Here is a 27,470-nt window from a genome sequence, read left to right as displayed (position 1 = left end):
TTAAAATAAACTTAACTTTATTCTTGTTTCTGCAAAACAGCATACATGTTCAGATCTCTTAAATCTTCAAGACACGTCTTTGTGACAGAAACAATGTAACTTGCTTTTTTTTTTACATGCAGTGTCTCACACAGTCTGCATAAAAGAAGCAATTTCCTGATATTGCATGTAATTTTGCAAACACTGAGTGTTATTTACATTTAACACTTAAAATCGCCTCCAGCAGTTGTAGAGTTGCGCATTGCTGCAAGAAGCACATCTAGCAGATATGCAAGCTTGCCCTGTGTGGCATTCATATTTCATTTAGATAAAAGTATAACATTGACACATTTAAAAGGCAAAAAGAAAAGTCGGCTCAAGGGCAGCTTGCTTTTTGCTTTCTAAAAAGGGAAATCTCAGTATTGAATCTTCCATATAAATGCTTTTAGAGCCTTTGCAGCTATTTGGATATTGCTTCTACTTCTAGAATAGCATGAACACATGCTTTATTTACCTCGTGTGAAAAGTAACAGAATAGGAAGTAGTTCTGTATTTGGCATTCAGCAAGGTGAACTCCATGCTGCAAGGCAAAACAACAACAAAACCTTCACCGTAAACAACAGGTACAGCTCGGAGTCTGTTCCCTGCAAAATGTCAAGATTTTTAAAAACATATATATTGCAATGGCTCCTCCCCTCAAACCCAGATACACTTTCCTGTCCTGACAGAACTATAACATATTTGAGATACAGGCTCTTGATTATTTCATGTTTGGGATCCAGAAGGAGCTTTACTTGAGGGAAAAACACTTCTACTCCCATAAGTCGGCCCTCCACCCCCTTTCTGCCAAGTCCTGCCTCCAGTGGCAGCCACCTGCAATACATCCATCACTTTTGTGGAGGGTCCCTCACAGGACCAGCTTTTTGGGAAGGTGGGGGAGCAAAAGGGCTGCTGTGGGAGGAAGGGGAGAGAATACCCCTCTGCGTAGGCATATTTCTGCTTAGCCTTCACCAAACCAGGTGTGTGTTTCCCAATTTTGCTCTTCTCTACTCAGAATACATAAGCTGAAAGTCATCGCTTTAAATCCTGGTGTAAAGTCCTATATAAAGAGCTACTTTATATGTGTCATCAGGGAGGAACTGGGGTTGGGGGAGCATCACAAGAGAAAAAGTTACTGAACTTTTACAAAAGCATTGTTTTCAAAAGAAAAAGCCTTAAACATAGTAATTTTAAGAGTTCTTCTCTTACCCCTAAACAAAAATATTCACAGATTCCTTCCTGCTAGATAGGAAAACACTCAAGGTATGATGTGTGCAAGACAGGTGAGTGAACCACATGCAAGCCTGACCCAACAGTGGTCCCCAAAAGGTGATAATGAATCAGGTTCACTAGGCATTTAAGATGTGTCACATAGGAATGCAATTCATACAGAGGTTCTTAGCAAAGCAACATATTACAAGGGGAAGTTGTCACCAACATCCCAAACCTACGCATGTCTACTTGGAAGTAAGCTGTGTTTGATGTGTCTTACTCCCAGGTAAGCTTGGATAGGATTGCAGCTTTAAACAGAATAGAAGATGGTCCAATGAGAGAGAGCCAGCTGGTATTTAGGGCAATGACAGCCTGGCTTGGTTAAGAGAAGGCGGAATCTGCATGCACATCAACCCACATGTTCAAAATTGCTTCCAAAACAAATACAGTCAAAGAAAGAGGAAGACTGTGGTGTTTGTTTTTTCCACTGCATGCAAAGAACTGCTCGTTGGTGCTGGTGGGATCACTCCATAAGTGAAGCAGTACTTTCGGGTTGACTTCCAAATATCTGCGAGAAGAACTCAAAAGCCAAGCGGATGTGGATGGGGATGAAGACGTAAGCCGTGTAGACCACCATGGCAACCACCGTAATTGTGATGGTGTGAAACATAGATTGTTCCCAGGGCTCCAGGACGTAGCTGCAGGTGATCAGGAGATACTGGTAATACAGCCAGTAGATGTAATCCTTCATTCGCTTCAGATCCATCGCTGGCTCAGGCAGGCTTCAGGAAAGTGGACCTGTGAGAGAAAACAGGAGAGTATAGATGCAGAGAAGAGAAGGGAAAACCTTGCAGCAGGGAATCTGCAAGACTAGAATTACCAGTGCTCTTTGCAAGGCAAATGGGTTGCTACCCTTATTTGCAGAACAGCTTAAAAATAACCTGGGGTGCTGGGTTTTTATTTCACAGCTGCCCATTAATCCCCATCATCAGATGTGTGCTAATACACAGGAAGACCAGTGAAAGGCCATGGGCTGAATATATGTTTGGGTGCAGGAGGTTGTCTACAAGTGACTATCCTAGGGGTAGCCAAGATTATGTCCTCCACGTGTTATGGAGAACAGCTCCCAGCATCCCTGCCTGCTGGCTTGAGGCTTATGAGAGTTGCTTTTGTTTCCCCCCCAACCTTACGGTTTAAAAACAATACAAAATGAACACTTATCTTAAAAAGCATTTCTTTTTGCAGTTTTATGATAAGTTTCTACGCTGCCTTGAGACGTATATAAAAGGTGATTCATAAATATAGCCATCATTATCATCTGATGGATTTAGCACTCTACATCCTAGAGAGTATTTGCAGATGTCCAGATTGCTGAGGAGCTCACACATCCCAAGGTGTCACAGGAGTGTGTTTGTCAGTAATCATACAGTTCAAAATTCAGGTAGGTAGCTGTGTTGGTCTGACGCAGTCTCAATATATAAAAATTTTTTAAAAAATTGTCCAGTAGCACCTTAGAGACCAACTAAGTTTGTTCTTGGTATAAGATTTTGTGCGCATGCACACTTCTTCAGATACATACAGGTGAAACTCGATACATTAGAATATTGTGGAAAAGTTCATTTATTTCAGTAATTCAACTTGAAAGGTGAAACTAATATATGAGATAGACTCATGACATGCAAAGCGAGATATGTCAAGCCTTCATTTGTTATAATTGTGATGATTATGGTGTACAGCTGATGAAAACCCCAAATTAACAATCTCAGAAAATTAGAATATTAAATGAAATCAGCAAAACAAGGTTTGCAAATAGATCTTTCGCTAATGGGGCCTCCTGCTGTCGCTGCACCATTGGTGCGCAATTTCCATTCTTATCCAGGCGCAAAGTTCTTAACCTGGAGCAACCACTTCCTGGTTAGAAGAGTTTGTAACCCGAAGCGTCTGTAAGCTGAGGTACCACTGTATTAAGGCAGGGTTGGTATTCAGCTAAGTTTAACTCAGCATAAACCTATTGAAATTAATGGACCTATTCCCCACCCCCCATGGGTGTACTCTCTGAGTAAAATTAGGTCATCCTAAGTATTTATCCCTGAGTGCTCCAAGTCTCAACTCAAGCCATATTGCCCAATAAGTGCAATGTCACAATCCCAGAGCGTCACTCCAACAGCACCGCAAGAATTTGCAGGATTCAAATGCACAAAGCAACCTTATTAACTCTGAGCTAATCCTTTGTTGTCAGCATCCGAACAGAAGCCAACAGAGCTGGTGTCAGCGTCACTGAAAGAAGGCTTGAGTGCCAGCATTATGAATGTAAAAAACTTCCAAATTATCAGATTGCACCAGAAACACCTTAAGCTACTTTGAATCCCTGTGAAAAATGGAGGGGGTGGGGTCATCCAAATAAATCATGTATTGTACCAAGTAACTGGAGATCAGAGCAATTATCGTCGCACACGTTACTTCGGGTTCCTTGCTGTCTGGAACAGTTAACCAAGTTTGAGGGCATGACAATTGGAGGGCGGCCATGTGCCTTGACTTTGCAAAGGGCATTCCTCTATCTGAAGGGCTGTAACCAAAAGAGCTGTGTGAACATTCAGCACTGCAGGCCAAATTCTATGGAACTCCCTTCCAGTCAGGGTGCAACGGTCTCCCAATTCCATGGGCCACACAAACACCTGAGGTCACTCTTAAAGAGTACTCATGGCAAGTGCGACAAAATATTGCTGGGTCTCTTCACTTCATTGCAGGAGAATCGTAGAATCCCAGAATTGTACGGTCTCCACTATCATGGGAGTGGCATCCATTAAGGCAGACCAGAACCAGAAGCGTGAGTAAGCTTTTGAGCCCACCAAAACTCTTAATCAGGCTGAATTTTAACAAAACAGAAGCGTGGATGGGATGGGGAGAAAAAGCTATCTTGGTTCTGAGGCCATAATGTCTGCGTTGGCCAAACATTTATCTCTGTTGCACAGGAGGGGCATGGCTACAGGGGCGTAACTATGAGGGTTGTCGTAAAACAGCACCTGCACTTCAGAATTTGCCACTGCATCACAGTCTTGGAGCAAAACATTATAAGGAGAATCTGAAAAATGGCTTTGGCTCCTTGCACCCAAAACCAGATTTTCCAGCTTATCTGTTGCATACCACTGCTCAGATCAGTTTGATCTACTAAGTGAAAGATTGAGGGCTTCTTCCTGAAGGGGAGGCTCACATCTTGCTTACTGCCTGTCTCCTTTAGAGAAATATTTCTACTCCTGGCCAATGCCCATTTAATTATTGGGGCCCGAGCGGCAAGCTACACATAATACTAACTAAAAATATGGGTAACTAAAGGATAATTAAAAATATCAAATCAACGCAGCTCTGTGGGGGATGGAGAATAAGAACAGGTTGCATTAGGATGGTGCTGCAAGAAGAGTTAATGTTTTCCTGATGGCAACACCCACCCAAACAGTTTATGGTCCTGCTTATGGTATCTGCATTGTGCCCGATTCCCCTGGCCAAAAAAGCAGGCTTTGGTGGGTCAGCACTTCTGATCACGGGTTGATAGGATTAACTCTAGTGGCACAATGCCCCAATCTAATTTATCCTGCCCTTCCTTTATAAGGCTTAACAAAACAGCCAGAGAGTGGATCACTGGTCTCTGTACTGCGTAGAGTTTTGGCTCGTTGTGTTGGAACGAAGAAACTTGAGGCAGGAGACACACTTACTTGTGCTTGCTCTCTTATTTGATTTTAGCTCTCTTTGCCACATCTTGACAGCAGTTTTGGAAAATTCCGGGTACCAGTCAAGTATCTCACCTTATGCACAAGAAGTGGAAAGGAGCGCCCCACTCCCAGGGTTATCACACCAACAATCCATTGCTCTTCTACCGTTCCTTGTTAAGTTTTGTCAGATTACAGCAACTGAGAACCAGAGAATTGTGGAGCTGGAAATGAGCCCGAGGGTCATCTAGTCCAACCCCCTGCAATGCAGAAATCTCAGCTAAAGCATTCATGGCAGATGACCATTCAAATTCTTCTTAAAAGCCTCCAAGGAAGGAGAGTCCACCACCTCTCATGGGAGTCTCTTCCAATGTCATACAGCTCTTACTGTCAGAAAGTTCTTCCCAGTGTTTAGATGAAGATCAGATGAAGTCATTGGTTTGAGTCCTTCCCTCCAGAGCAGGAGAAAACAAGCTTGCTCCATCCACTACCTGCAACTACAGCGGTACCTCGGGTTAAGAACTTAATTCGTTCTGAAGGTCTGTTCTTAACCTGAAACTGTTCTTAACCTGAGGTACCACTTTGGCTAATGGGGCCTCCTGCTGCTGCGCCGCCGCGGCGTGATTTCTGTTCTCATCCTGAGGTAAAGTTCTTAACCCGAGGTACTATTTCTGGGTTAGCGGAGTCTGTAACCTGAAGCGTCTGCAACCCGAGGCACCACTGTACTCATTTTCATGTTTTTGAACTGACACTCAGAAGAATCTTAGCACCACTGGAAGTAATAATTACCAGAGCGTACTTGACCAGGCTGGCCTAGTCACTTGCAACAAGAATTGCCTCCAGGTAGGCAGGCCAGGAAGCTTTATAAAAACATAAATTCTTCCTCTCTCTCTCTCTCTCTCTCTCTCTCTCTCTCTCTCTCCCCCCTCCCCCCCCATCCCCATTCTCTTCTTCTTCTTCTGTCAAGCCACACATGGCTGACGGAGGGTTGTATGTATGTGCAGGCTAGTAAAAAACAAAACTGGCAAAAGAAAGCTAGCAACTTTTATGAGTTTGTGCAGAAGTGGAAGAAGAAGAGTTTGGATTCAATATCCCGCTTTAGCACTACCTGAAGGAGTCTCAAAGCGGCTAACATTCTCCTTTCCCTTCCTCCCCCACAACAAACACTCTGTGAGGTGAGTGGGGCTGAGAGACTTCAAAGAAGTGTGACTGGCCCAAGGTCACCCAGCAGCTGCATGTGGAGGAGTGGGGAAGCGAACCCGGTTCCCCAGATTACGAGTCTACCATTCTTAACCACTACACCACACTGGCTCGAGGCATTGCTTGAGGCATCAATCTGAGCTGTGAAAGCACACTCGATACATTGTCAATGGACATAAGAAAATAGCCCCTGCAGAGGACTGAGTTCACAGGCAACCAGACCTGCAAATGTGCAGCAGTAACCAATTGTATACAATAAAGGTTGGCTGTCTCAAGTAACATCATGAACCCACTCTCCAGTTGCAGCTTTCCAGCTCTTTGTTGTTGTTTTTGAAACCTTTAAAGCAATGAATTTACATGAACACATGCTTTAAAAAAAGGTAGGGGTGGAAGGAGAAAATGACTGAGTTCTGCATCTTAAATCACTGCCACATCTATCTCTCCAATGCAAAGCATGGGGAAGCCGATATCCACGGAATCACAGCTGGAAGAGACACCAAGGGTCATCTAGTCTAACCCTCCCCTAATGCAGGAATCCTGCGCACAGTTGTCCCTACGTGGGCTCGAACCAACTTTCTGGTTAACAGCCGGACGCACTGACTCATTGCTCTCAACACTTTTTTTTGTTTTTTTTAAGGGAACACAACCTTATTTTGCAAGACTTGTTTAGCTATTATTTTAGGATATACCATAGAGAAACCCAACTGTACCGGGTTTATTAACAACATACACACACCGAATATCATAGGAAATGGTCAGGGATAATGGGAGTTGTAGTCCAGCAACATCTGGAGAGCTCCATGTTGGTCATCCCTGTTCTGTAAGTGTTAACTTCTTTTGCCACAGGATAAGCATATTTGCAGAAGCTTTCTATTTTAGACTATGCTTTCCATACACAACAACAAAACAAAGGAATCAGGGTTTAAAACAAACCAGGTTCACAGGTTGCAGGCTGTATTTCATCTGCATGCCTTTAATACTGGAGAGGTCACATGTGTGATGCCTCAGAGTGGTCCACAGTCAAGAAAAAAAAAGCATTTGAGCATCTTTGGACTCATAGCAGCCAACTCCCAATAAAATATTTGAGGGGGCTGCCCCCTCCAAGTTGATGGGCATTGCCATTCAGATGATGTGTGTGAGAGCCACATCCCGTGACTGATTATGCAGGATGGGGCTTACCTGTCCCCCCCCACGCAGCACGCAGACCTAGTGGTGGGAGGAAAAAATCCTTAAATAAGAGACACGGGGGAATGATTAATGGACTTCAATGTCTGTACACTAATGCGCAAAGCATGGGAAATAAACAAGATGAGCTTGAGCTCTTGGTACAGCAAACTAAATGACATAATAGGCATCACTGAAATCTGGTGGGATAAGTCCCACGATTGGAATGTAATAATGGAGGGATACAATCTATTTCAGAGAAACAGACCAGACAAGAAAGGAAGAGGAGTGGCGTTATATGTCAGGGATGTGTATACCTGTGAAGAGATCCAAGATTTAGAACCTCAAAGCCAAAGTGAGAGCATTTGGGTCAAAACTAAGGGAGAGAAGAATAACAGTGACCTCATTGTGGGAGTTTACTATAGATCCCCAAGCCAAACGGAGGACATAGATGATGCCTTCCTGGAACAGATGGCCAAGCAGGCAAAAGGAAGGGAGATAGTAGTAATGGGGGACTTCAATTACCCAGATATTTGTTGGATGTCAAACTCAGCCAAGAGCATAAGGTCAAACAGATTCCTCACTAGCCTTGCAGACAACTTCATTGTCCAGAAAGTGGGAGAAGCAACAAGAGGAACAGCCATTTTAGATCTGGTCCTAACCAATGTTGATGACCTGGTTAGTGGGGTAGAAGTGGAAGGATCATTAGGTGCGAGTGATCATGCTCTTCTGAAGTTTACTATACAGCGGAAAGGAGCAGCCAAGCATACTAGGACTCAATTTCTTGACTTTAAGAAAGCTGACTTCATAAAACTTAGGGAAGTGCTGGGTGAGATCCCATGGACAGTAATACTAAAAGGAAAGGGAGTTCATGATGGCTGGGAGTTTGTTAAGAGGGAGATAGTAAAAGCACAACTTCAGGCAATACCAATGAGACGGAAACATGGAAGGTGCCTAAAGAAGCCAGGGTGGCTATCTAAAGAACTTTTAACTGAGTTAAGATTAAAAAAGGATGTGTACAAAAAATGGAAAAGGGGGGAAACCACCAAAGAGGAATTCAAACAAATAGCCAGCACGTGTAGACACAAAGTCAGAAAAGCTAAAGCACAGAATGAACTCACGCTTGCTAGAGAGGTTAAAAGCAACAAAAAAGGCTTTTATGGGTATGTTTGTAGCAAAAGGAAGAACAAAGAAACAGTGGGGTCACTCAGAGGAGAAGATGGTGAAATGCAAACAGGGGACACAGAAAGGGCTGAACTCCTCAATGCCTTCTTTGCCTCAGTCTTCTCCGATAAAGAAAACAATGCCCGACCTGAAGAATTTGGAGCAAATGATTCAGCAGAGGAAACACAGCCCAGAATAACTAAGGAGATAGTAGAAGAATACTTGGCTAGTCTAGATGTATTCAAGTCCCCAGGGCCAGATGAACTGCATCCAAGAGTATTAAAAGAACTGGCAGATGTGATTTCAGAACCACTGGCAGTCATCTTTGAGAATTCCTGGAGAACAGGCGAAGTCCCAGCAGACTGGAGGAGGGCAAATGTTGTCCCTATTTTCAAAAAGGGGAAAAGAGAGGACCCAAATAATTACCGCCCAGTCAGTCTGACATCAATACCAGGGAAGATTCTGGAGCAGATCATTAAGCAAACAGTCTGTGAGCACCTAGAAAGGAATGCTGTGATCACCAATAGTCAGCATGGATTTCTGAAAAATAAGTCATGTCAGACTAACCTGATCTCGTTTTTTGACAGAATTACAAGCCTGGTAGATGAAGGGAATGCAGTGGATGTAGCCTACCTTGATTTCAGCAAGGCATTTGACAAGGTGCCCCATGATATTCTTGTAAAGAAGCTGGTAAAATGCGGTCTTGACTATGCTACCACTCAGTGGATTTGTAACTGGCTGACTGACCGAACCCAAAGGGTGCTCATCAATGGTTCCTCTTCATCCTGGAGAAGAGTGACTAGTGGGGTGCCACAGGGTTCTGTCTTGGGCCCGGTCTTATTCAACATCTTTATCAACGACTTGGATGATGGACTCAAGGGCATCCTGATCAAATTTGCAGATGACACCAAACTGGGAGGGGTGGCTAACACCCCAGAGGACAGGATCACACTTCAAAACGACCTTGACAGATTAGAGAACTGGGCCAAAACAAACAAGATGAATTTTAACAGGGAGAAATGTAAAGTATTGCACTTGGGCAAAAAAAATGAGAGGCACAAATACAAGATGGGTGACACCTGGCTTGAGAGCAGTACATGTGAAAAGGATCTAGGAGTCTTGGTTGACCACAAACTTGACATGAGCCAACAGTGTGACGCGGCAGCTAAAAAAGCCAATGCAATTCTGGGCTGCATCAATAGGAGTATAGCATCTAGATCAAGGGAAGTAATAGTGCCACTGTATTCTGCTCTGGTCAGACCTCACCTGGAGTACTGTGTCCAGTTCTGGGCACCACAGTTCAAGAAGGACACTGACAAACTGGAACGTGTCCAGAGGAGGGCAACCAAAATGGTCAAAGGCCTGGAAACGATGCCTTATGAGGAACGGCTAAGGGAGCTGGGCATGTTTAGCCTGGAGAAGAGGAGGTTAAGGGGTGATATGATAGCCATGTTCAAATATATAAAAGGATGTCACATAGAGGAGGGAGAAAGGTTGTTTTCTGCTGCTCCAGAGAAGCAGCTTGATATCAAGGTTTTCAGAATATTCCACCCCTAAACAAAACAGGACTTCAAAAATGCCCCCATAAAAAAATCAAAAGCAAAAATTGAACACACGTCAAGTTTGAAGAAGCGTTCTGCAAAACTCAAAATTTAGCTTTCCGCGGACTTCCGGGTTGGTGCCATTGTCTAATGGCGGATTCCCTCCGAGCTCCGGAGGGAATCGGCTCCGTAGCGTCTGGGTCTGGCCGCTGCGGCGAAGCGGGGACCCTTAAAATCACAGGCGCGGATGCCTGTGAACACAGAGACTCGGCGGGCACCATTTGCGCCCCCCCAATCCGCGACGGAGCCTTTTTAAAGGCTTCGGAACGGAGGCAGGGTAAGGCGTGGTGCTGAGAGTACTGCCTCGTCTACGGAGTGAAGCCGCAAGCCATTGACAGAGAGCGCCAACTTCTTCTAAGATCGATTGGATTCTAAAACATCAACCCGTGAGTAATACGGAGATTGGAACTTTAAAAAATTTCTTATTTTGGATTTGGAACGAGCGGGAAGGGGCTAAAAAGGAAGTCCACCCCCCCCTCTTGTAAACAACTTAAAGCAAAGGACTGGGCAGCTAAGGTCGAGAGAATCTGTTTCTTGCTTTTTTTAACAAAAGATCCTGACCTCACGGTCTGGACATTATAAGGAGATATTCTGGAGGATAAAAAGAATTTTGGGAGCTGAAACTACACCCCCCCCTAGACCCGGGAACGTCCGATGAGAAAGCCTGTTGCATGGAAGATTTTGACAGCTGTCAAGTGAGCTGCTAGTCAGCTAGTTGTCAGCTGGAAAAAGAGAACATTGTTTCTGCTGTTTTTGCTGGTTTATTCGGGATAACTTGTTGAAAATAAGGTTGATACAAAATAACTGGACTTTTGGTTTTTGAGCTGAAAGGAAGATCAAGGAATTAAATCCCCCTAGAGGGGTAACAAGGATACTACATTACAAAAATGGCTGGAGTGTCTAAATTCCAAGCAGAATTGGACAGAGCACTTGTTCTCTTGGGAAACTTACAAGATGAGTACGATGCTTTGTCTACAGAGGTATCGCTATTACACTGGACAGTAAACAACAGCTTGGAGTCTGATAAGGATTTGAAACAGGAAGCCTATTCAACTGAACAAATAAATGAAACCGAAAGCGTAGACACGATGGAGCAATATGTTCTTTTTGAAGAAAACGAAGGAGGAGATGGAGGTTTGCAGGAGTCAAAGGAGAGCTACAATATGAGGCCTGACATGATGATAAAAAAGGACAATAAAAACTGGATGCGGAAAGCCTGGTTTGATTGGGAGTTTGGAAAATGGAGAGATCCTCTTTTGAGGAGATCTGAAGACCTGAGGATTATAAATTTGTTGAAGGTGGAAGCTGGAGCTGTGGGGACATTTGGATTTGAAAGAAATTTGAAACAAGAGTGGGAATACCCCATAGGCTTTGCTTTTGCTTTTAAGTATGGAGGACTGGCTAGAAGCAACACCGATTCTGTTGGGCCGGAGCCCCTCCGAGACCTGGGGCTTAACATCAAGGTCTATCAAAGAGACCGGCAGAAAGGAACTGAGAGAGACATAAGGGCCTCGGACCTGAGATCTCCAGGCTAAATAAATAATATAAAGACTGATGGATATTGGTTGGGGACTGGAACCGGGAGAAGGGTGGGTGGAGGTTGGGAATCCAAAGGGTACATAAGGATAATTTGCATTGCTTTGTTTGTTTTATATTTTGTTAGTGGTAAGGAAATTGGGTAAACCGTGGAAGGGAAATTTTGGTCGACTTTAGGAAAAAGGTTTAAGAATAAATTAATGAGGTATAAGTATTGATGCGTAATTTTAATAAGGTGAAATTGGTTTTTTTTCTTTTTTTTTAAATTAAGTGAAAATAAGGCTGTTAAAAATAAATTGAGGAAATGGAAAAAAGAAGTAAAGTAAAATAACAGTATGTTAGAATAAATGTTTAAGTTAAGGTGAAGAAATAAGTTAAGGACTTGCTGAATTGACAATTTAAATTGGAATACAAGAAGGGGAGGTGTGAGGAGGTCTGAGAAACAAGGTTGAGGAAAATAAGTATCAGAAACTGTATGTGTTTTCTCTATTTTTCTGTTTAGTTTTGAATATGCTTTTTTGTGTTGTTTTTATTTTGTTTATTTTTTGTTTTTGTTTGTTGTGTGTTTTTCGAAAATACCAATAAATATTTAATAAAATAAAAAAAAAACAAAAAAAACAAAAAAATTTAGCTTTCCGCTTTATGGGTTTTAGGTCATTCCGATAAAGGCACTATGATACTGTTTCCTGTATACTCAGGCAAAGCAAACTTTACTCCTCAAGTGATTACAGTTGTGGTGTCATGACCGTGCTATTACATGGGGCACTCCTGTGCATATTGGATTAGAAACAGTAGTAGGTGGTGCACATTGCAACTGGGAGGGCAGAGAGGCAAGCAGTAGGTGGAGACAGAGACAGAGAGAGCCTGGCTGGCTGTAAGTAAAGATGGCAGGTAGCTGGGGGAGGCCGAGGGCAGACTGAGGTTGGTGGGGCAGTGCCCCATTTGCCCTGAGAGTCTAGTCTCCACTGGTAGCGGGTCTCGCTGTGTTCAATGTTCCTCTATGGAAAAAACTTTGTAAACACTGGCAAGTTGGGGAAGTGGTCTAATGATACCAGTCCTCTACATATAAGGAGATTTTTACAGCCACATTAAAACACACACACAGCTCCTCTTGCATCAAGAATTGGCACAGTTCAAGAATTCTGTCATTTTACCATCCCGTTATGTGCAAGAATGGAAATTTACAATCTCTTTATTACATTTTACACCAAACCTTTCTTCTGTGTGTTATACATCGGGTTCCTTAGATAGTCTTCCCTACATGGGAACCAACCAGACCTTCTTAGCTTCAGCAAGACTGTTGCATTATATGGACTCAGGAAAAAAGTCCTGGGGTATTATGTGGTTGGACAGCTAGAGGCAGTGGCAAGGTTTAACAAAACTGTGGGGGCAGAAAGTGGAGCAGACAAATCACTGGGCTAACCTGAAGCAAGCAAGGCCAGCCTGGATTGAGTGGCTCATCTGCTGTCCAACCATTTATTCTGCTTAGCTGAGGTTCCCCCCAACTCCAGCCCAATGCAAAGGGTTGGTGGGATTGCAGCCTTACAAGTCCTCTCCCATTTCTTGGGGAAGAGATGTTTCAACTACCTTGTTCCTGGGTTTTGTGAAACTCATAAGGCTGGGTAGTTTATAAGCAATTAAGAACTCACGTGAAGCTTTTTGTTCTATAACATCAAGGCATCAGTGCCAGCCCACAAGATGCAACAACAATTTTAAAAGAATGTTTTTTTCTAAAGAACAACACAGCACCTTTATCCCTGAAGGACAGTTTTGTGGCTGTCAAAAGCTCATGTCCAGAGCAGTGTTTTGAAGCTTGACCAAGCAAGAGAGTGCTTGCCTCACCGATTATACTTTTTAAAAAGGATGCAGCCCATACATAAATAGTGCTTTACCAGTACAATCGTATGCCTAACTTGGAAGTCAGTCCACAAGAAAAATTCCCAAATCCAGAGTCAGGCAATACCTTTATGAAGACCAACGATAATGTCACAAAATATTTATTTATTGCATTTATATCTCGCCCTTTCCCCAAGGAGCTCACAGTGGCATATCTGGTTCCCTCTCTCTCTATTTTATCCTCACAACAACCTTGTAAAGTAGGTTAGGCTGAGAGACTGTGGGTGACCCAAGGTCGCCCGGTGAATTTCATATCTGAGCAGAGATCTGAACCACTCTGATCACCACACCATTCTGACTCTAGCAATGTGGGGAAGTTTTCTAGTTCTCCAGAATGCTTCACCAGACGGGCTGGCAAAGCAGGCTTGATGTTGCTGCCACAAGCCCCTGCGCTGGGTCTTAATATGGAGTAAAAGAAGAGATAAGCAGACCTGTAGCATAATCCTAACCACGTCTACTCAAAAGTAAATCCTGTTGGATTCAGCGGGACTAATTCCCAGGTAATTGCAGGTAAGAGTGCTGTCTTAGGATCCCCTATGATACCACATATTTCGGAAAAAGCCACACCCAGCTTAGCAAGAGTTGTGATGACATGGTTACTTCTTTGTAAGCATACATAGGTTTGCACCATAGATCTCACTGTGTCTAATGTAATATATTCCTGGAATAATCTGGTGTGTGGGTGTGTGTTGCCAGTGCTTTTCTTCTAGAAAAAATGGTGCCCGTACTCAGCATGAAGTTGTTATAGTACATGCCACACTTTTAACCAGTCCTTTTCTTCTAGAAAAAACGGTGCTGGTACAGCTTTTGTACCCCCAGAAGAAAGCACTGTATGTTGCTTAATATTAATAATAATTGAAATAGAAAACAAGAGAAAGAACTCACCACAGTGCTTCAAAAGTTAGGCGAAGGATGCTCCAAACTTCTTCACTGACTGGACTCTTCACTGCATGGAGAGATCAGAGAACCGAGTAAGGAATTTCTCCACCTACTCTCTGGGCTGCTATCCACCCACTTTGACTGCCAACCCAGTTCCAGAACAAGTAACTGACAGCGCAAACACACACACAGGACTTGGTCCACCTTCCTAGGGAGCAACTTCTCAGCATGCGAATTCTCCTTTGCCACTACTGGCCGAGAGCCAAGCAACACCCTCCCCAGCAGCCAACGCAACCAACAAAAATGCACCACCTACACCGTTGGGTGTGTGGGTGTTACTCCAAGCACATGGAGCCACTGTTGATGCTTCCACCGTACTGCAGCTTCAGTTCATAGGCTGTTTCCTGCTCTATGGCCAGGGATATTTAAAGGAGGGCATCACGTCGGCAGGGGTAAGGTGGCAGGGGGGGAGAGAGACGTGTGTCTGCGAAACCAGGAGAAGGAAAAACACCAGGAAGGTTGCAGGCATTTAAAGAGAGAGAGAGAGGAGAGAAAAGCCTTTTCATTTTGCTTTCAGCAGGTTATTTTCCCCCACCTTTTCTTGGGGGGGGGGAGGCTGTTGGATGCGCCAAACCACAACACCCAAAGGCAGCAGTAAAAGCTGCCAAGATCGCTCCTTCCGCACCCCCCCAGCCTTTATTATAATAAAACAGTTAAGCACCTTAAACGGCTTAACGCCCTTCTTATGGCACGAGCTGTTCATTTGGGCTCCACAGCAACTAAGGGCATGATAATCAGCGTGGTTAAAGTTGTTGTTGCTGTTCTTTAATTAAAAAAAAAAGGTGCCCCAGGAGTATTTGCTGGCATTGCTACCACAGATAATAATCATCATATTAAGACCATCCCCAGCGCTGCTGGCGTGGGGCTGCCCAGCCTCCAACCGCCTCGCTCGGGAAGGGAAGCCGCATCCCCGCCGCAGCCCGGAGGAGAGGAAGGGAAAAGGGAAGGGCCAGCTCGCTACTTCGTCCCCAGGCCGTCCTTGTTGCGTTTTGCATAGCGAGGAGGAAAAAGAGAGACGGCAGCATGGCAAGAGCTCCGAGCAGGGAGGACACAAGCGCAAAGGCAGCGCCGCGCTCGGAGGAGGGGGAAGGAGGCCGTTACCGCAGTGGCGCATGGCGACGGAGGGGGGGCGGGCTTCCTTCCCCTCAGGATTCCCGTCGCGCCCGGAGACACGAGAGCATCCCTCCGTCGATCCTCCTACCTCTAAAGTCTCTTCTGCTCCATGCCGAAGGAGGGCATCCCCAGCGCAGGGTCGTCGCCTCGATTCGAGGGAGCGCGGCGTCTGGGCGGCGTCTGGCACACGGGCGCGGTGGCGACGCTTTCCAGCTTCCTTCGGCAGGAGAAAGCCGCCCGGGGAGGAATCTTGCGCTGCGTTAATTCCGAGCACACCGGTCATTACGCTATGAATGGAATAACAAGCAGCCATCCTTTAAAAAAAAGGGGGGGCACCTGTGGCCCTCCTGGAGTTCTCGGACTTCTTATTCCTCGCCAGCCAAGCCAGTGCTGGGGGATGATGGGAGATGTAGTCCAGCAATAGGTAAAGGTAAAGGACCCCTGGACAGTTAAGTCCAGTAAAAGACGACTATGGGGTTGCAGTACTCATCTCGCTTTCAGGCTGAGGGAGCCGTTCTTTGTCCACAGACAGCTTTCCGGGTCATGTGGGCAGCATGACTAAACCGCTTCTGGTGCAACAGAAAACTGTGACAGAAACCAGAGTGCATGGAAATGCCGTTTACCTTCCCGCCACAGTGGTACCTATTTATCTACTCACACTGGTGTGTTTTCAAACTGCTAGGTTGGCAGAAGCTGGGACAGCAACAGAAGCTCAAATCGCCAACCTTTGGTAAGCCCAAGAGGCTCAGTGTTTTAGACCACACTGCCGCCCACGTCCCAGTCCAGCAATAGCTGGTAGGCAGAAGGCTGCTCCCACTCCCCACCCTCGAGAAAAGGCCTGCTCCCACCTTGGAGATACCTGTATAAAAGAGAACTGCAAACTCCTTCACACCACACACTGTGCCTTCAAAGCACCTTTGAAACCCTTTCTTTCCCTCAAAGAATTCTGGGCCTTGAAGTTTACACCTCGCAGAGTTAGAATTCCCACCCCCGTCAACAAACTGCAGTGCCCAGAATTATTTGAGGGAAGGAACATGTTCCCAATGCGGTTGGAAAGGGCCACATGAAAGGGGATCTTCTTAGCAGCTGTATGCTCCAAAGTCAAGCATTTAAGTACACAGAGTGAGGACACCATGTGCTTCAATTTCATAAGAATGGTCTACATGCTCTGTCATGAACAATGGAACTTCCTAGAAAACACAAGTCAAGAACACGTTGGCGTACTCGCAATAATTTGTCCACGCATGCACAGAGAAAATAGTAGATCTTGCAGAAAGGCAACCCATGGAGAATAGCAACAGTTGTTGCAATGCATCCCTAATTTTTATTGTATAATTGTATAAATATAAGATTATTGCATGATCTTAGAAGCGGCACGGCTGTAAGCAGGCACGGCTGTGACTATCATGAAGAGACCCTGCACTTCTGAATTTGCCACCATACCACTGTGTTTGACGTAACTTGTGAAAGAGGGAACATGCAAATGTTTCTCCATAGATTCAGGGGAGTCTTTAGCATATGCGCCGCTGGGGTGCAAAAATCTGCCCAGCACCCCCAAATCGTTGAGTCTGACAAGCGGCGTGTCTTTGGTAAACGAGCACACAAATTTGATACATTTCGGTAAAACCTAGGTATATATGTATTTCGTTTTTCTAGCTTGATCAAAAATATTTATTATTTCATTACAGGTAGATAGTTAAGAGCTTAGGCGGCTTCAGTGGCAGGTGCCTGGGGGCCCCCAGAATTCGGTGCCCAGGTGCCCCAGACCCCTTGCACCCCTGGGTAAAGATGGCCCTGCATAGGTTGCCTCAAAAGTGCATAGCTGGAGGCTGTTAGATGTCTCAACAGTTACAGTTTCTGCTTTTTGCTCTCCAGTATACATAGCAAGCAACCCTCTTAGTGTCCTCAAAGTCAATCAGGTGTGTATTATCCCATTTGCACTTGCAGGCCTGTGGTGACAAACCTCCCATCCCTTTGTTTGTTAACTGAAGAACCAGATGGCACCTATTTAAGGAACCTGGAGGTGACCCAGGGTCACTCACCAGCCACTCCTTTCTATGTTAAGATCACTGTGCTGCAAAGTTTATAATGCTGGACATCTCTTTGAGGATTTAACTGAGGCTGCTTTTTCACTTTTGAACTTGTTTCATGGTGATCGTTTATGCTGCAGATGATGGGACAGCGCAGCAGGCTGATGTACTGTGGATCACAAAGGTTAGAACTTGACAGTTGGAGGCTGTTAGATGTCTCAACAGTTACAGCTCCTGATTCTTGCTGTTAACTGTCCTTTCCTGTATACATAAAAACCAACCCTCCTAGTGTCCTCAGAGTCAATCAGGTGTCATGTGAACAACCTCAGACTTTTAGGAAAGGTGGGGTATAAGGCTGCAGCACTACATATGCTTACTTGGAAGCCAGTCCTGCGGTGGAGCTTGCTTCTGAATTGTTGTTTAGTCATTTAGTCGTGTCCGACTCTTTGTGACCACATGGACCAGAGCACGCCAGGCACGTCTGTCTTCCACTGCCTCCCGCAGTTTGGTCAAACTCATGCTTTGAGAACACTGTCCAACCATCTCGTCCTCTGTCGTCCCCTTCTCCTTGTGCCCAAATCTTCCCCAACATCAGGGTCTTTTCCAGGGAGCCTTCTCTTCTTATGAGGTGGCCAAAGTATTGGAGCCTCAGCTTCAGGATCTGTCCTTCCAGTGAGCACTCAGGGCTGATTTCCTTCAGAATGGATAGGTTTGATCTTCTTGCAGTCCATGGGACTCTCAAGAGTCTCCTCCAGCACCATAATTCAAAAGCATCAATTCTTTGGCGATCAGCCTTCTTTATGGTCCAGCTCTCACTTCCATACATCACTACTGGGAAAACCATAGCTTTAACTATACGGACCTGTACTAATTCACACAGATAGCTGGTTAAAAAACAATGCGGTCTAGGTCTGCCATCATCCCACACATTGGTTTTGTTCCCATGTAATGCTAAGATAAACCATAATAACCTAACAAGAGCTGGCTGGATGAGGCCAGTGTCTCATCTAGTCCAGCATTCTCTTCTTACTGTGGCCAACCAGAGTCTGCCAGCACGACCTGCGTCAAGAGCATTGTCCCCTCCTGTGGTTTTTAGTAACTGATATTCCAAAGCATACTGCCTCCGACCTTGTGGGCAGGCATAGCCATCTCAGGTAGCAGCCATTGGTAGCCTTATCTTCTCTGAATTTGCCCGGTTCTCCATCGAAGTTGGGTGTAATTGAAGTAAGAAAGCCTGTTGAAGGGAGGGAAGAAAGTCAATGCTCGGTGGAATGTGCTGTGTGAAGACCATGGCTTACTTAGAGTGAATGTGCTGGCTTACAGGGAGGAGATTGCAGCTGCTTTGTTCGTTCCCAGTCCTTTTAGCTTAGTGTGGCATGGAAGTCAGGGATGGCCCATCCTCTTTTGCCACCTGAGGCAAATTGCGGATGTACTACTCCCTGTCCCCCCCCCAATGCCCCCGTCTTGCCAAACCGGGCCGGAGCGGTGGTGAGCAGTGGTGCTGTTCTCAGGAACACCACCTCTTGCCAAACTCGGCAAGAGCTTGGCATTCTACAAGGTGTTGCTGCTTGTTGGAATGTCTCCCTTTTGCTGGTGAGACGGGCATTCCGGCAGTGGTGGGGGGTGCGGGACACCACCTCTTGTACTTCTGCCACCTGAGGCAGGTGCTTCACCACGCCTCATCGGTGGGCCGGCTCTGATGGCAAGTTAAACCAAGGTTTGGTTTAGCATGCCACTCAAACCTGGGGTAGTGGTTATGCACTGTTTTCCTTAACTGCACAAGGTGTGTTCTTGGTTACTAATAATTGCTAAGGAATAGAACTTAACCGTGATCCTAGGTTCAGATGACACACTCAGGCTCACCTCAGCATTGCCCTGAGCTCAGAGGAAAGTGGCAGAGCAAAACAGGTGTGAGCTCCTCTCTGGGTGTCTCTTTACACTCTTTCTTTACACATTCCCTCCTTACACTTTGAGTAACTCTCCTTTCCTCATTATGTGTAAAGCAGTTCCAAGAAGACTCTTGGAAGCCACAAATAAAAACATCTTGCCTTTGCTAATCTCCAGTAGATTGAATCGTGCTTTAAAAACAATTAAATGGGAAATTATTTTCCACAAAAACTAAACGCTTTGTAAAATAATGCCCCTGAAACAGAATAGACCATCCAAAGTTAGCAACAACAACAAAACGGGGCAGATTTACTAGCAGGATAAGGAAGGGCCAAACCAGATGTGACTGTGGCTTCCAGTTAGTGTGCTTAAACCTGGATCTACTACAATCATATAGTAAGCAGAGGCTGACTGTGATTTAAGGAACAAGAAGGTGATGGGTAATGGGAAGGAGGAAGTGCAAGTCAGGAGAAAGCAAAGTGCATTTGCACTTGTTTGCTTTCTGTCTCTCTGGGCAGCTAATCTGGAAGAGTGGGGAGAAAAGTGACCAGAGGCAGTGGCACCCACAGCAGTCACTCAACTCCAGAGGTGCTTGTGAGCCTAAAAAAAGGTTTGCATGTACATGGGGAAGTGTAAATATTAAGTTTGGGGGGAGAGGAAGTCTGATTGATACCACAACAGGGCCAAAGGACGCCCAGTTTTTCCCTAAGCCAGTGCCCTGAACTATCTCAGTACTGCCCATCCCAAGGCTGTTGCAAAATATTTGTTAAAGAAAACTACATAAAAGCTAGCTGCATGAAAAAGATCACATCAATTTGGGCCTCAAGGCTTTGTGCAAAGTATGCCTCCGTGAGCAGTTGTGGAGAAGGGTGACCAAAACTGTTAAGCAGCTATAAATAAACCCGAGGCCCCAATGAGAGATGAAACCATGAGGGGGCTCAACAGTCCTTGAGGCAAGTTGAAGGGAGCCAACACTGCTACAGACCTCACCAGACCTGGCCATTACAGATGAATAGACCCACAGCTGTAAGGAATATATGAGCCTTCCCTAGCGCTGTGGGCAAAACCCTCAGGCACCAGTGAAAGAAATACTTGTCCTGTTTGTTGATTGTCGTTCTCTGCACCTTTCCTCATTCTTGTTTGTTGGCTACAGCCATTCCCTTGATTTTTGTTTTGCTTCAAATACTTTTGCACGTAAACATTTGGAAATGTCATTCTTCTAATGCCAACGTTTGAGGAAACCCTGAAGGCAAGAAGTGGCACACCATCTCCCAGGGGATGGGCTTAAGGTGGGAGAGGACACTGCTCTCACAACACAAACACTTTTGTTTGTTTGTCTACTTTGGCTTTTCATTGTGGAGTTAACTCGCAACTTATGTGCATTTCACATGCGTGATCTCAGCTGCTGAAAGCCAGCTGGTTGAAATTGCACAAGTCGAATGCGCAGAAGGCAGACAGCTTAAAAGCACTTTTGTGCAGGGGTTTCCCAGCACAGAAGGAGCTTTTCAGCTCTCTGCTTTGCTTAAAAGCTGTTTGCCTTGCTTGTGGGAGTAAGGTCCATTTGGTGCACTGACTTTGGAAGGTAAGATTGCTCACACAGGGTGGTTCCAAGGGAGTGGTGCAAGCATACACATTTTTGCATATACACACTACCCCAGAACGTAAAGGTAAAGGGACCCCTGACCATTAGGTCAAGTCGCAGACGACTCTGGGGTTGCAGCACTCATCTCGCTTTACTGGCCGAGGGAGCCGGCGTACAGCTTCCGGGTTCTGGCGAACCAGAGCAGTGCACAGAAACGCCATTTACCTTCCCACTGGAGTGGTACCTATTTGCAGTGGTACCTCGGGTTAAGTACTTAATTCATTCCAGAGGTCCATTCTTAACCTGAAACTGTTCTTAACCTGAAGCACCACTTTAGCTAATGGGGCCTCCCGCTGCCACTCTGCCAGAGCACGATTTCTGTTCTCATCCTGAAGCAAAGTTCTTAACCTGAGGTACTATTTCTGGGTTAGCAGAGTCTGTAAGCTGAAGCGTATGTAACCTGAAGCGTATGTAACCCGAGGTACCACTGTATCTACTTGCACTGGCATGCTTTCGAACTGCTAGGTTGACAGGAGCAGGGAACAAGCAATGGGAGGTCACCCTGTGGCAGGGATTCGAACCGCTGACCTTCTGATTGGCAAGCCCTAGGCTCTGTGGTTTAGACCACAGCACCACCCGTGTCCCTATCCCCAGAACATAAGCCCTGCATAAGATGTGGATTATCTGTAGCTTGAGATGTATGGGGTGTTAAGGGAAGGGGTAGTACCTCTGGCGGAGGACACCTGCTCCTTCTGGGGTAGTTTGTTCACCTTTGGTCCCCAACCTGCACTCAGCTGTCAACTGCAGCTCCTAGAAGCTGTCAGCATGCGACAGTGGCCACACCCCAGGAAACAGCCGGGCTGTCATGGCAGTGGCGTAGCGTGGGTTGTCAGCACCCGGGGCAAGGCAAGTAATTTGCGCCCCCTAACCCGTGGATTTGCCCTAACCCCAGATGTTGCGCCCGGTGCGGCCGGGCCCCCCTGCACCCCCCATGCTACGCCACTGTGTCATGGGGTTAATTACCATTGGATTTCTCCGTCTTCCATCTGTACTTTGTGTGTTCAAGGGGAATACACTAAGATGGAATGGAGAACCAGAGATTCTTGGTCCGTGCTGCAAGGGGCAATCACTGCCTTGTGGCACTAGCTTTACTATGCAGCCTGCTAAAGGGGTTTGTGGATGCAGAAAAATGTATTTCTAGCTTTCAGCCTGCAGCAGTGACCACAAACACAGAACTCAACCACACCTGACCAAAAGAATATTCCACTCCAGCCAATGTTGTTTTTCATGGCCATTATTACTATGTTTTCTGGACCAAATATTTTCTTTCTGGTTTTCGCTTTTCTGACATGCATGTGTGTTTTTCCTTCCCACCCCCCTCTAAGGTAAGAAAGGAGCTCCATACGTTTGGGTAAATGACAGTTCTGCCTAAATAACCTTGGAGCAGAATCCTTCCCAATGTGGCCGCTGCTGCCACACTGACCAAGACAGCAAGTGGGAGTGCCTGTTTCTGAATAAAACTGCAAGATTCTCGTTTACAAGTAAAAGAAGAAGAATGTCCTGATTGGCTGCTTGAAGGAAAGGGGGATTTTTAACATACTCAGAGATTATGGAAATATTCTTTTCCACTTTCAACACACAAACACACACAATATTCTGGTACAATATTCTCGTGCTTGCGTTCCTCATTTATGTTACTAGAGGACAATCTGCTAATCCTGTGAATCCATTACCATGGTAGTAAATGTATGCGCAATGTATTTACTCCCTCAGGTTTACTGGAAGTGCAGATTACAGCCTGGAAAAGGGTGTGGTCTCTTCTCAGGTACACATATACACCTGCATGCTATCTTACGTTTATCTGTGTTAAACCTTCAGCATACATAGATTGTAGCCAACTGTGGGTGGCCCTGAGATAATGCTTCAGGTTATAGCCAAGAGAACAGTCTCTGGAAAAAAAAAACTAGGGAATGCACTAAAAGGTTCAAACACATGCCAATTTCAAAACAGAACAAACTCTCAGGCAACTGGTGAACTTTACAGCCAGAAGCATGGTGGAAGCCTCAAATATAGGCAAGGCAGTTCGCAACATAAAAATGTGAATACAAAATACAACCAGGGTTTTTTGTTTTTTACTGTGTGAGTTTTATACTCCATTCTACTGAGTTGCTACTGAGCAAAATCAAACCTCAATTGCAATCCGATGGATATTGGTGCGCTGGCCAGTTTTGGGCATGATGTGCACTATATGTTGATTGACTCACCAGATTAACATAGATGACTAGAAACTTTCAGGGGGGAAATTGTGTCCACCATCCCGGGGTTGTCCTCACTTTTGGTGTTTCTCCCAACCACTGAAGGAAAGTGTGGTTTTATGGAAGTAGCGGGTACAAACTTCTGGGTCATATTTAAGCAACACATGCATTGCACATCTTTCCATATCTTGGTATTGCTTATGCAAGACCTGCAAGTTTAAGGGCAAGGAGTCTTCATGTGAGAGATCTGTGCTTGTTGGAACATGAGTGAATCTGTATGAGTAGTCTGTTTGCCCCCTTTTGAGCAGGTGGCTTTGCAGGTGGGCCCTGGACCTCCTTGGTCATCTGGCCTATCGCAGGCCAGATCGTATTCCTGCAGCCAATTGGGTCAATGGCTCTGAACAACCACAAGCAACACGTGGCTAATAATGCACTCACAAAATATTTATAACATTATACTGTTTCACAATTCATAAACAGAAGACATTTAAGCAACACATGCATTGCACATCTTTCCATATCTTGGTATTGCTTATGCAAGACCTGCAAGTTTAAGGGCAAGGAGTCTTCATGTGAGAGATCTGTGCTTGTTGGAACATGAGTGAATCTGTATGAGTAGTCTGTTTGCCCCCTTTTGAGCAGGTGGCTTTGCAGGTGGGCCCTGGACCTCCTTGGTCATCTGGCCTATCGCAGGCCAGATCGTATTCCTGCAGCCAATTGGGTCAATGGCTCTGAACAACCACAAGCAACACGTGGCTAATAATGCACTCACAAAATATTTATAACATTATACTGTTTCACAATTCATAAACAGAAGACATATAATCACAAATAATAGGAGTCAAATAAACAGAAATGGTAGGTGTGATCAGTCACTATCAAAGAACACTAAGATGGAGGCAAAAATGCCTTTCCACAGTCAACATCCTGCAAATGTGTGGTGATAGGTGCTCCAAACATAGCAATATGGTACTCCGAGCACAGCAGCAGACAGAACAGTTCTTCCGGGATAATGAACTGTTTCAATGATAATTCTTCATCAGCTGGCAATAATATGAAATAAAATCCATTATATTCAAGTAATACAGAAATCGAAATGACAGACCTGCATATAAACAACCAATAATAAATACATACCAAATAAATTGTCCCTGCGGGTACATCAAATAGCCATGGATCAGCTATCACTTAAAAGTGTAGTAAGCCGATACTGTTGGCAGAATCCTAGTAGCATTATAAAGGCAACCCACAGGTGCACTGAATCACATACAATGACCGAGTTTTTCTAAGGCCAATAAGTGCAAAATCAGAACAGCCTTGGACATTCCACAAGATATGCCAGTGTTTTCTTATGATCCTAATGATCCTATCTGAATACGTGGTAAATTCTAAGGATCCCGTGATCCGTGTATTGGACGGTGTTTGTGGCGTTGGGGAAAAAAGTGATGAGCAATCCTTAGCTAAGGATCTTTTTTTCGCCAAATTAATCACTCGGTTAGGATATCATCTGGAAAGTAAAGAATTGGTCAGGCCATCAGCTCTACTTAAAAAAATCATTCTGTAATGAGGAATTCCTCTTAATTCTCAATAGTTGGCCGTACAGTAAGTTATCCTTAAGATGCCTGGGATGGAAGGAGGAATAATGCAATAAAGAATTACAATCAGTGGGTTTTCTAAAAGGTTTCACAAGTAAGTATCCATCCTGTTTTACCACCTCAACATCTAGAAATGTACAGGAAATGGTACTATGATGTCCTGAAAAAGAGAGTTGGGTGTATTTTCCCCTCATTTTCCTCTGAGCTGTGACCTCCCTCAAACCCCTGTTGTAATTCTGAACTGTCTTCTTCTCTGGAAGGGTCAGGCTGGGGAGGTGGTCTCCACCATTCCTCCTCTGCCCAGTGCCTGACATGTCCCTACCTAACCTTTCTAAGAGTAGTACAAATGGAACAGAACAGAATTCAGAAAACATAACAGAGCTAGGGCAAAATTTTCCAAATTCCTGATGGCCAGGTCACAGTTGTTTTTCTGGATTAATGTGGAAACATGTTTTACTTGTTCAAACCAAAAAAATGATGTGTCTTAAATGTCTTGATCAGCTCCTAGAACAACAAGCAGGCAATCTCCTTCAACTGCAGGTCAACCCAGCTAACATTGCCCTCTTACATAAATCAGTTTAAAGATGGGACTATACTTTAATTCTGGGCAATAGTGATGGATCTGAGCATCCAATACCTGCGCTCAATTCAAAAAACACACAGAGTACAGTATAAACAGGGTTTGGATTGCACCCTTACTTATTTAAATATACAACAAAAGTTGTCAGAGAAGTAGTAAGCCTTTGCAAGCCAAAACAATATAATACCTGCCTTTTGTAACACAATAAAACAATATGAGGCTCACCCACACAGCACTAAACTATGGATTAAGTTAATGTCAGAATATGGCATCTATTAATTACACTTCCTTGTGATGGAGTTGTAGAAAAATTACATCCCTCTGCATCATTGGGGCCATTGCCATTTAATAGCATTAGAGCAACTTTTATTCAGTGTTCACTAGGCTTTATATAAGACCTATTAATCTTAGTCCTTTGAAGGTATCATTATTGCAAATATGACTCTTCTTTTGGCAAACCTAGCAAAGGGTTACGATTCTGACTCTTTTGAACTAGCTCCAGGTTGTCAGTCTTCTGACAAAAAACTGATCTCATTTGTTAAGGAATTGCTGTGACACTCACATTTGCAGGCACATGTTCAGTCCTTGTTGATCAGCCTTGCAGTGTAATGGAGCAGGGCAAAAGCAATGTACAAATCAGTGGAACCTGTGGCTCATAAGACAAGCCGGCCTTTATAGTATCAGGCAGAATGGATTGTGTGATATTAAAATAGATCCATATTATGCATACGGAATAAGCATGGCATAAAGGCTTTGAAGTATTGCTGACTTCTTCATGGCAAAAGTGCTTTTGATTGGGTAAGGTTGCCATCTGCTGGATGTAGTGTATCTTGCTGTTTTGGGTTGAATAGCTTCACAATATGCCTTCATTTTGCACATGCAGTGGTTTCCTAATAAAAAAAGCTCAACAACTTTCCTGATTTTTACTTTTTGAAATATGGCAACCCGAGTAGAGACAAACAACTAAGATGATCTGTTTATTCAGCATTCATCCTGAGGATAGTGAAAGGCTGCTTTTATTCAGATTTTTTTGTTTGGCTCCATTTACTCCATTTCTCATATAAACCTTCAATTGTTTTCAGTTGGCATCACTTTGCTATCTCTTCTCCTTCTAATCAGTTGGTGAACTGGGCTTTTCTTAAGATCCTTCTGGTGCAATGCAAATCATAAAATATTTTCCAAACGCTTTGTGGGAAAATTCACAATACACAATCAAATCATACAAACCTTTGTGATCTTTGATGCGGTACTGAAGACTCTGAGCGGTGAAGTCCCAAGTGCAAATCTCACCTAGGCCGTGAACCACTAAAAGCAGATCCAAAACAATAGTTGTAAAACAGACCCCAAAGAGGCCAAATGCTATCGATTTCCTTAATAGTGCAAAAGGCCATTCTGAGATCCCTTCCAGATGACCTGTTTTTATTGAACATTCATCCTTATTTGGTTTTGGTGAGATTATATGATGTTGTATCAATGATGTTACTTCACACTCTCCATTGCATTTTCCTGTCATTTTCCTTTTTGCAAAAAAGTCAGATTTTTGGGGGAAGTGGGTTTGATGTCTTAGAATATAAAATCAACTGTAATTGTACACTTTGAATTTGCTGATAGGAAAGTGAATCCCACTTGAAATCATAACAGTCTGGGAGCACCCTGAATGTATCTAAGTAAATAACAGCAAAAATGCTTTGCATGTCTATTCGGAAATAAGCCCCTTTGAGAGATCAGTGGGATTTATTCCTTGGACAGAGTGTTTAGGATTGCAACCTAAAAAACAGATAATCTTTTAATCCAATTTCTATTACTTTGAGGGTTTTTTGTCTTTGTTTTTTTGCTGGGAGGTAATGATTTATGGCAACTTTCCAGTTTGTTCAAGGATATCCAAGGTAGAGGCTCAGAACGCCCAAGAGGAAATGAGCTTAATTTTCAGTCTGTAAAGTATAGTTCCTTCCATGTGATAATCACAGGGTCTGTTGTGGGAGTGCTGCATTTTT

General features: G+C 44.4%; 2 protein-coding genes across 6 annotated transcripts in view; one reads left to right on the top strand and one right to left on the bottom strand.

The window, feature by feature from the left end:
- Window positions 1–17,767, bottom strand: SPTSSB (serine palmitoyltransferase small subunit B). Of its 4 annotated transcripts, XM_083613617.1 has the most exons (4): window positions 17,590–17,767; window positions 15,636–15,834; window positions 14,381–14,441; window positions 1–2,028 (listed from the first exon to the last, which is right to left on the bottom strand). In XM_083613617.1, exon 4 carries the CDS (start codon window positions 1,994–1,996, stop codon window positions 1,754–1,756), a length of 243 nt encoding a protein of 80 aa, XP_083469743.1. In that variant the 5' UTR covers window positions 1,997–2,028; window positions 14,381–14,441; window positions 15,636–15,834; window positions 17,590–17,767; the 3' UTR covers window positions 1–1,753. The 4 variants fall into 4 exon arrangements, 3 of the variants coding, with proteins under 3 accessions (XP_083469743.1, XP_083469745.1, XP_083469744.1); XR_014547985.1 differs by lacking the exons at window positions 15,636–15,834; window positions 17,590–17,767 and adding an exon at window positions 15,096–15,232; XM_083613619.1 differs by lacking the exon at window positions 15,636–15,834.
- LOC310762376 (uncharacterized protein) overlaps window positions 16,604–27,470 on the top strand; it is a 23,006-nt gene continuing 12,139 nt past the window's right edge. The window contains exon 1 of one of the 2 annotated variants that reach the window (XM_083613360.1): window positions 16,604–16,750. In XM_083613360.1, coding sequence (XP_083469486.1) covers window positions 16,681–16,750 — 70 coding nt within the window. In that variant the 5' untranslated portion in view covers window positions 16,604–16,680. The remainder of the gene's footprint in view (window positions 16,751–27,470) is intronic. The other variant, XM_083613361.1, reaches the window with a different exon arrangement.

This window comes from Podarcis filfolensis (assembly GCF_964270895.1).
Source record: "Podarcis filfolensis genome assembly, chromosome: 5".
Lineage (NCBI taxonomy): Eukaryota > Metazoa > Chordata > Lepidosauria > Squamata > Lacertidae > Podarcis > Podarcis filfolensis.
This window is presented reverse-complemented; position numbering and strand designations above follow the sequence as displayed.

Excerpts from the sequence above, each read along its gene's own strand:
- SPTSSB (XM_083613617.1), bottom strand. The coding sequence starts at position 1,996 with ATGGATCTGAAGCGAATGAAGGATTACATCTACTGGCTGTATTACCAG.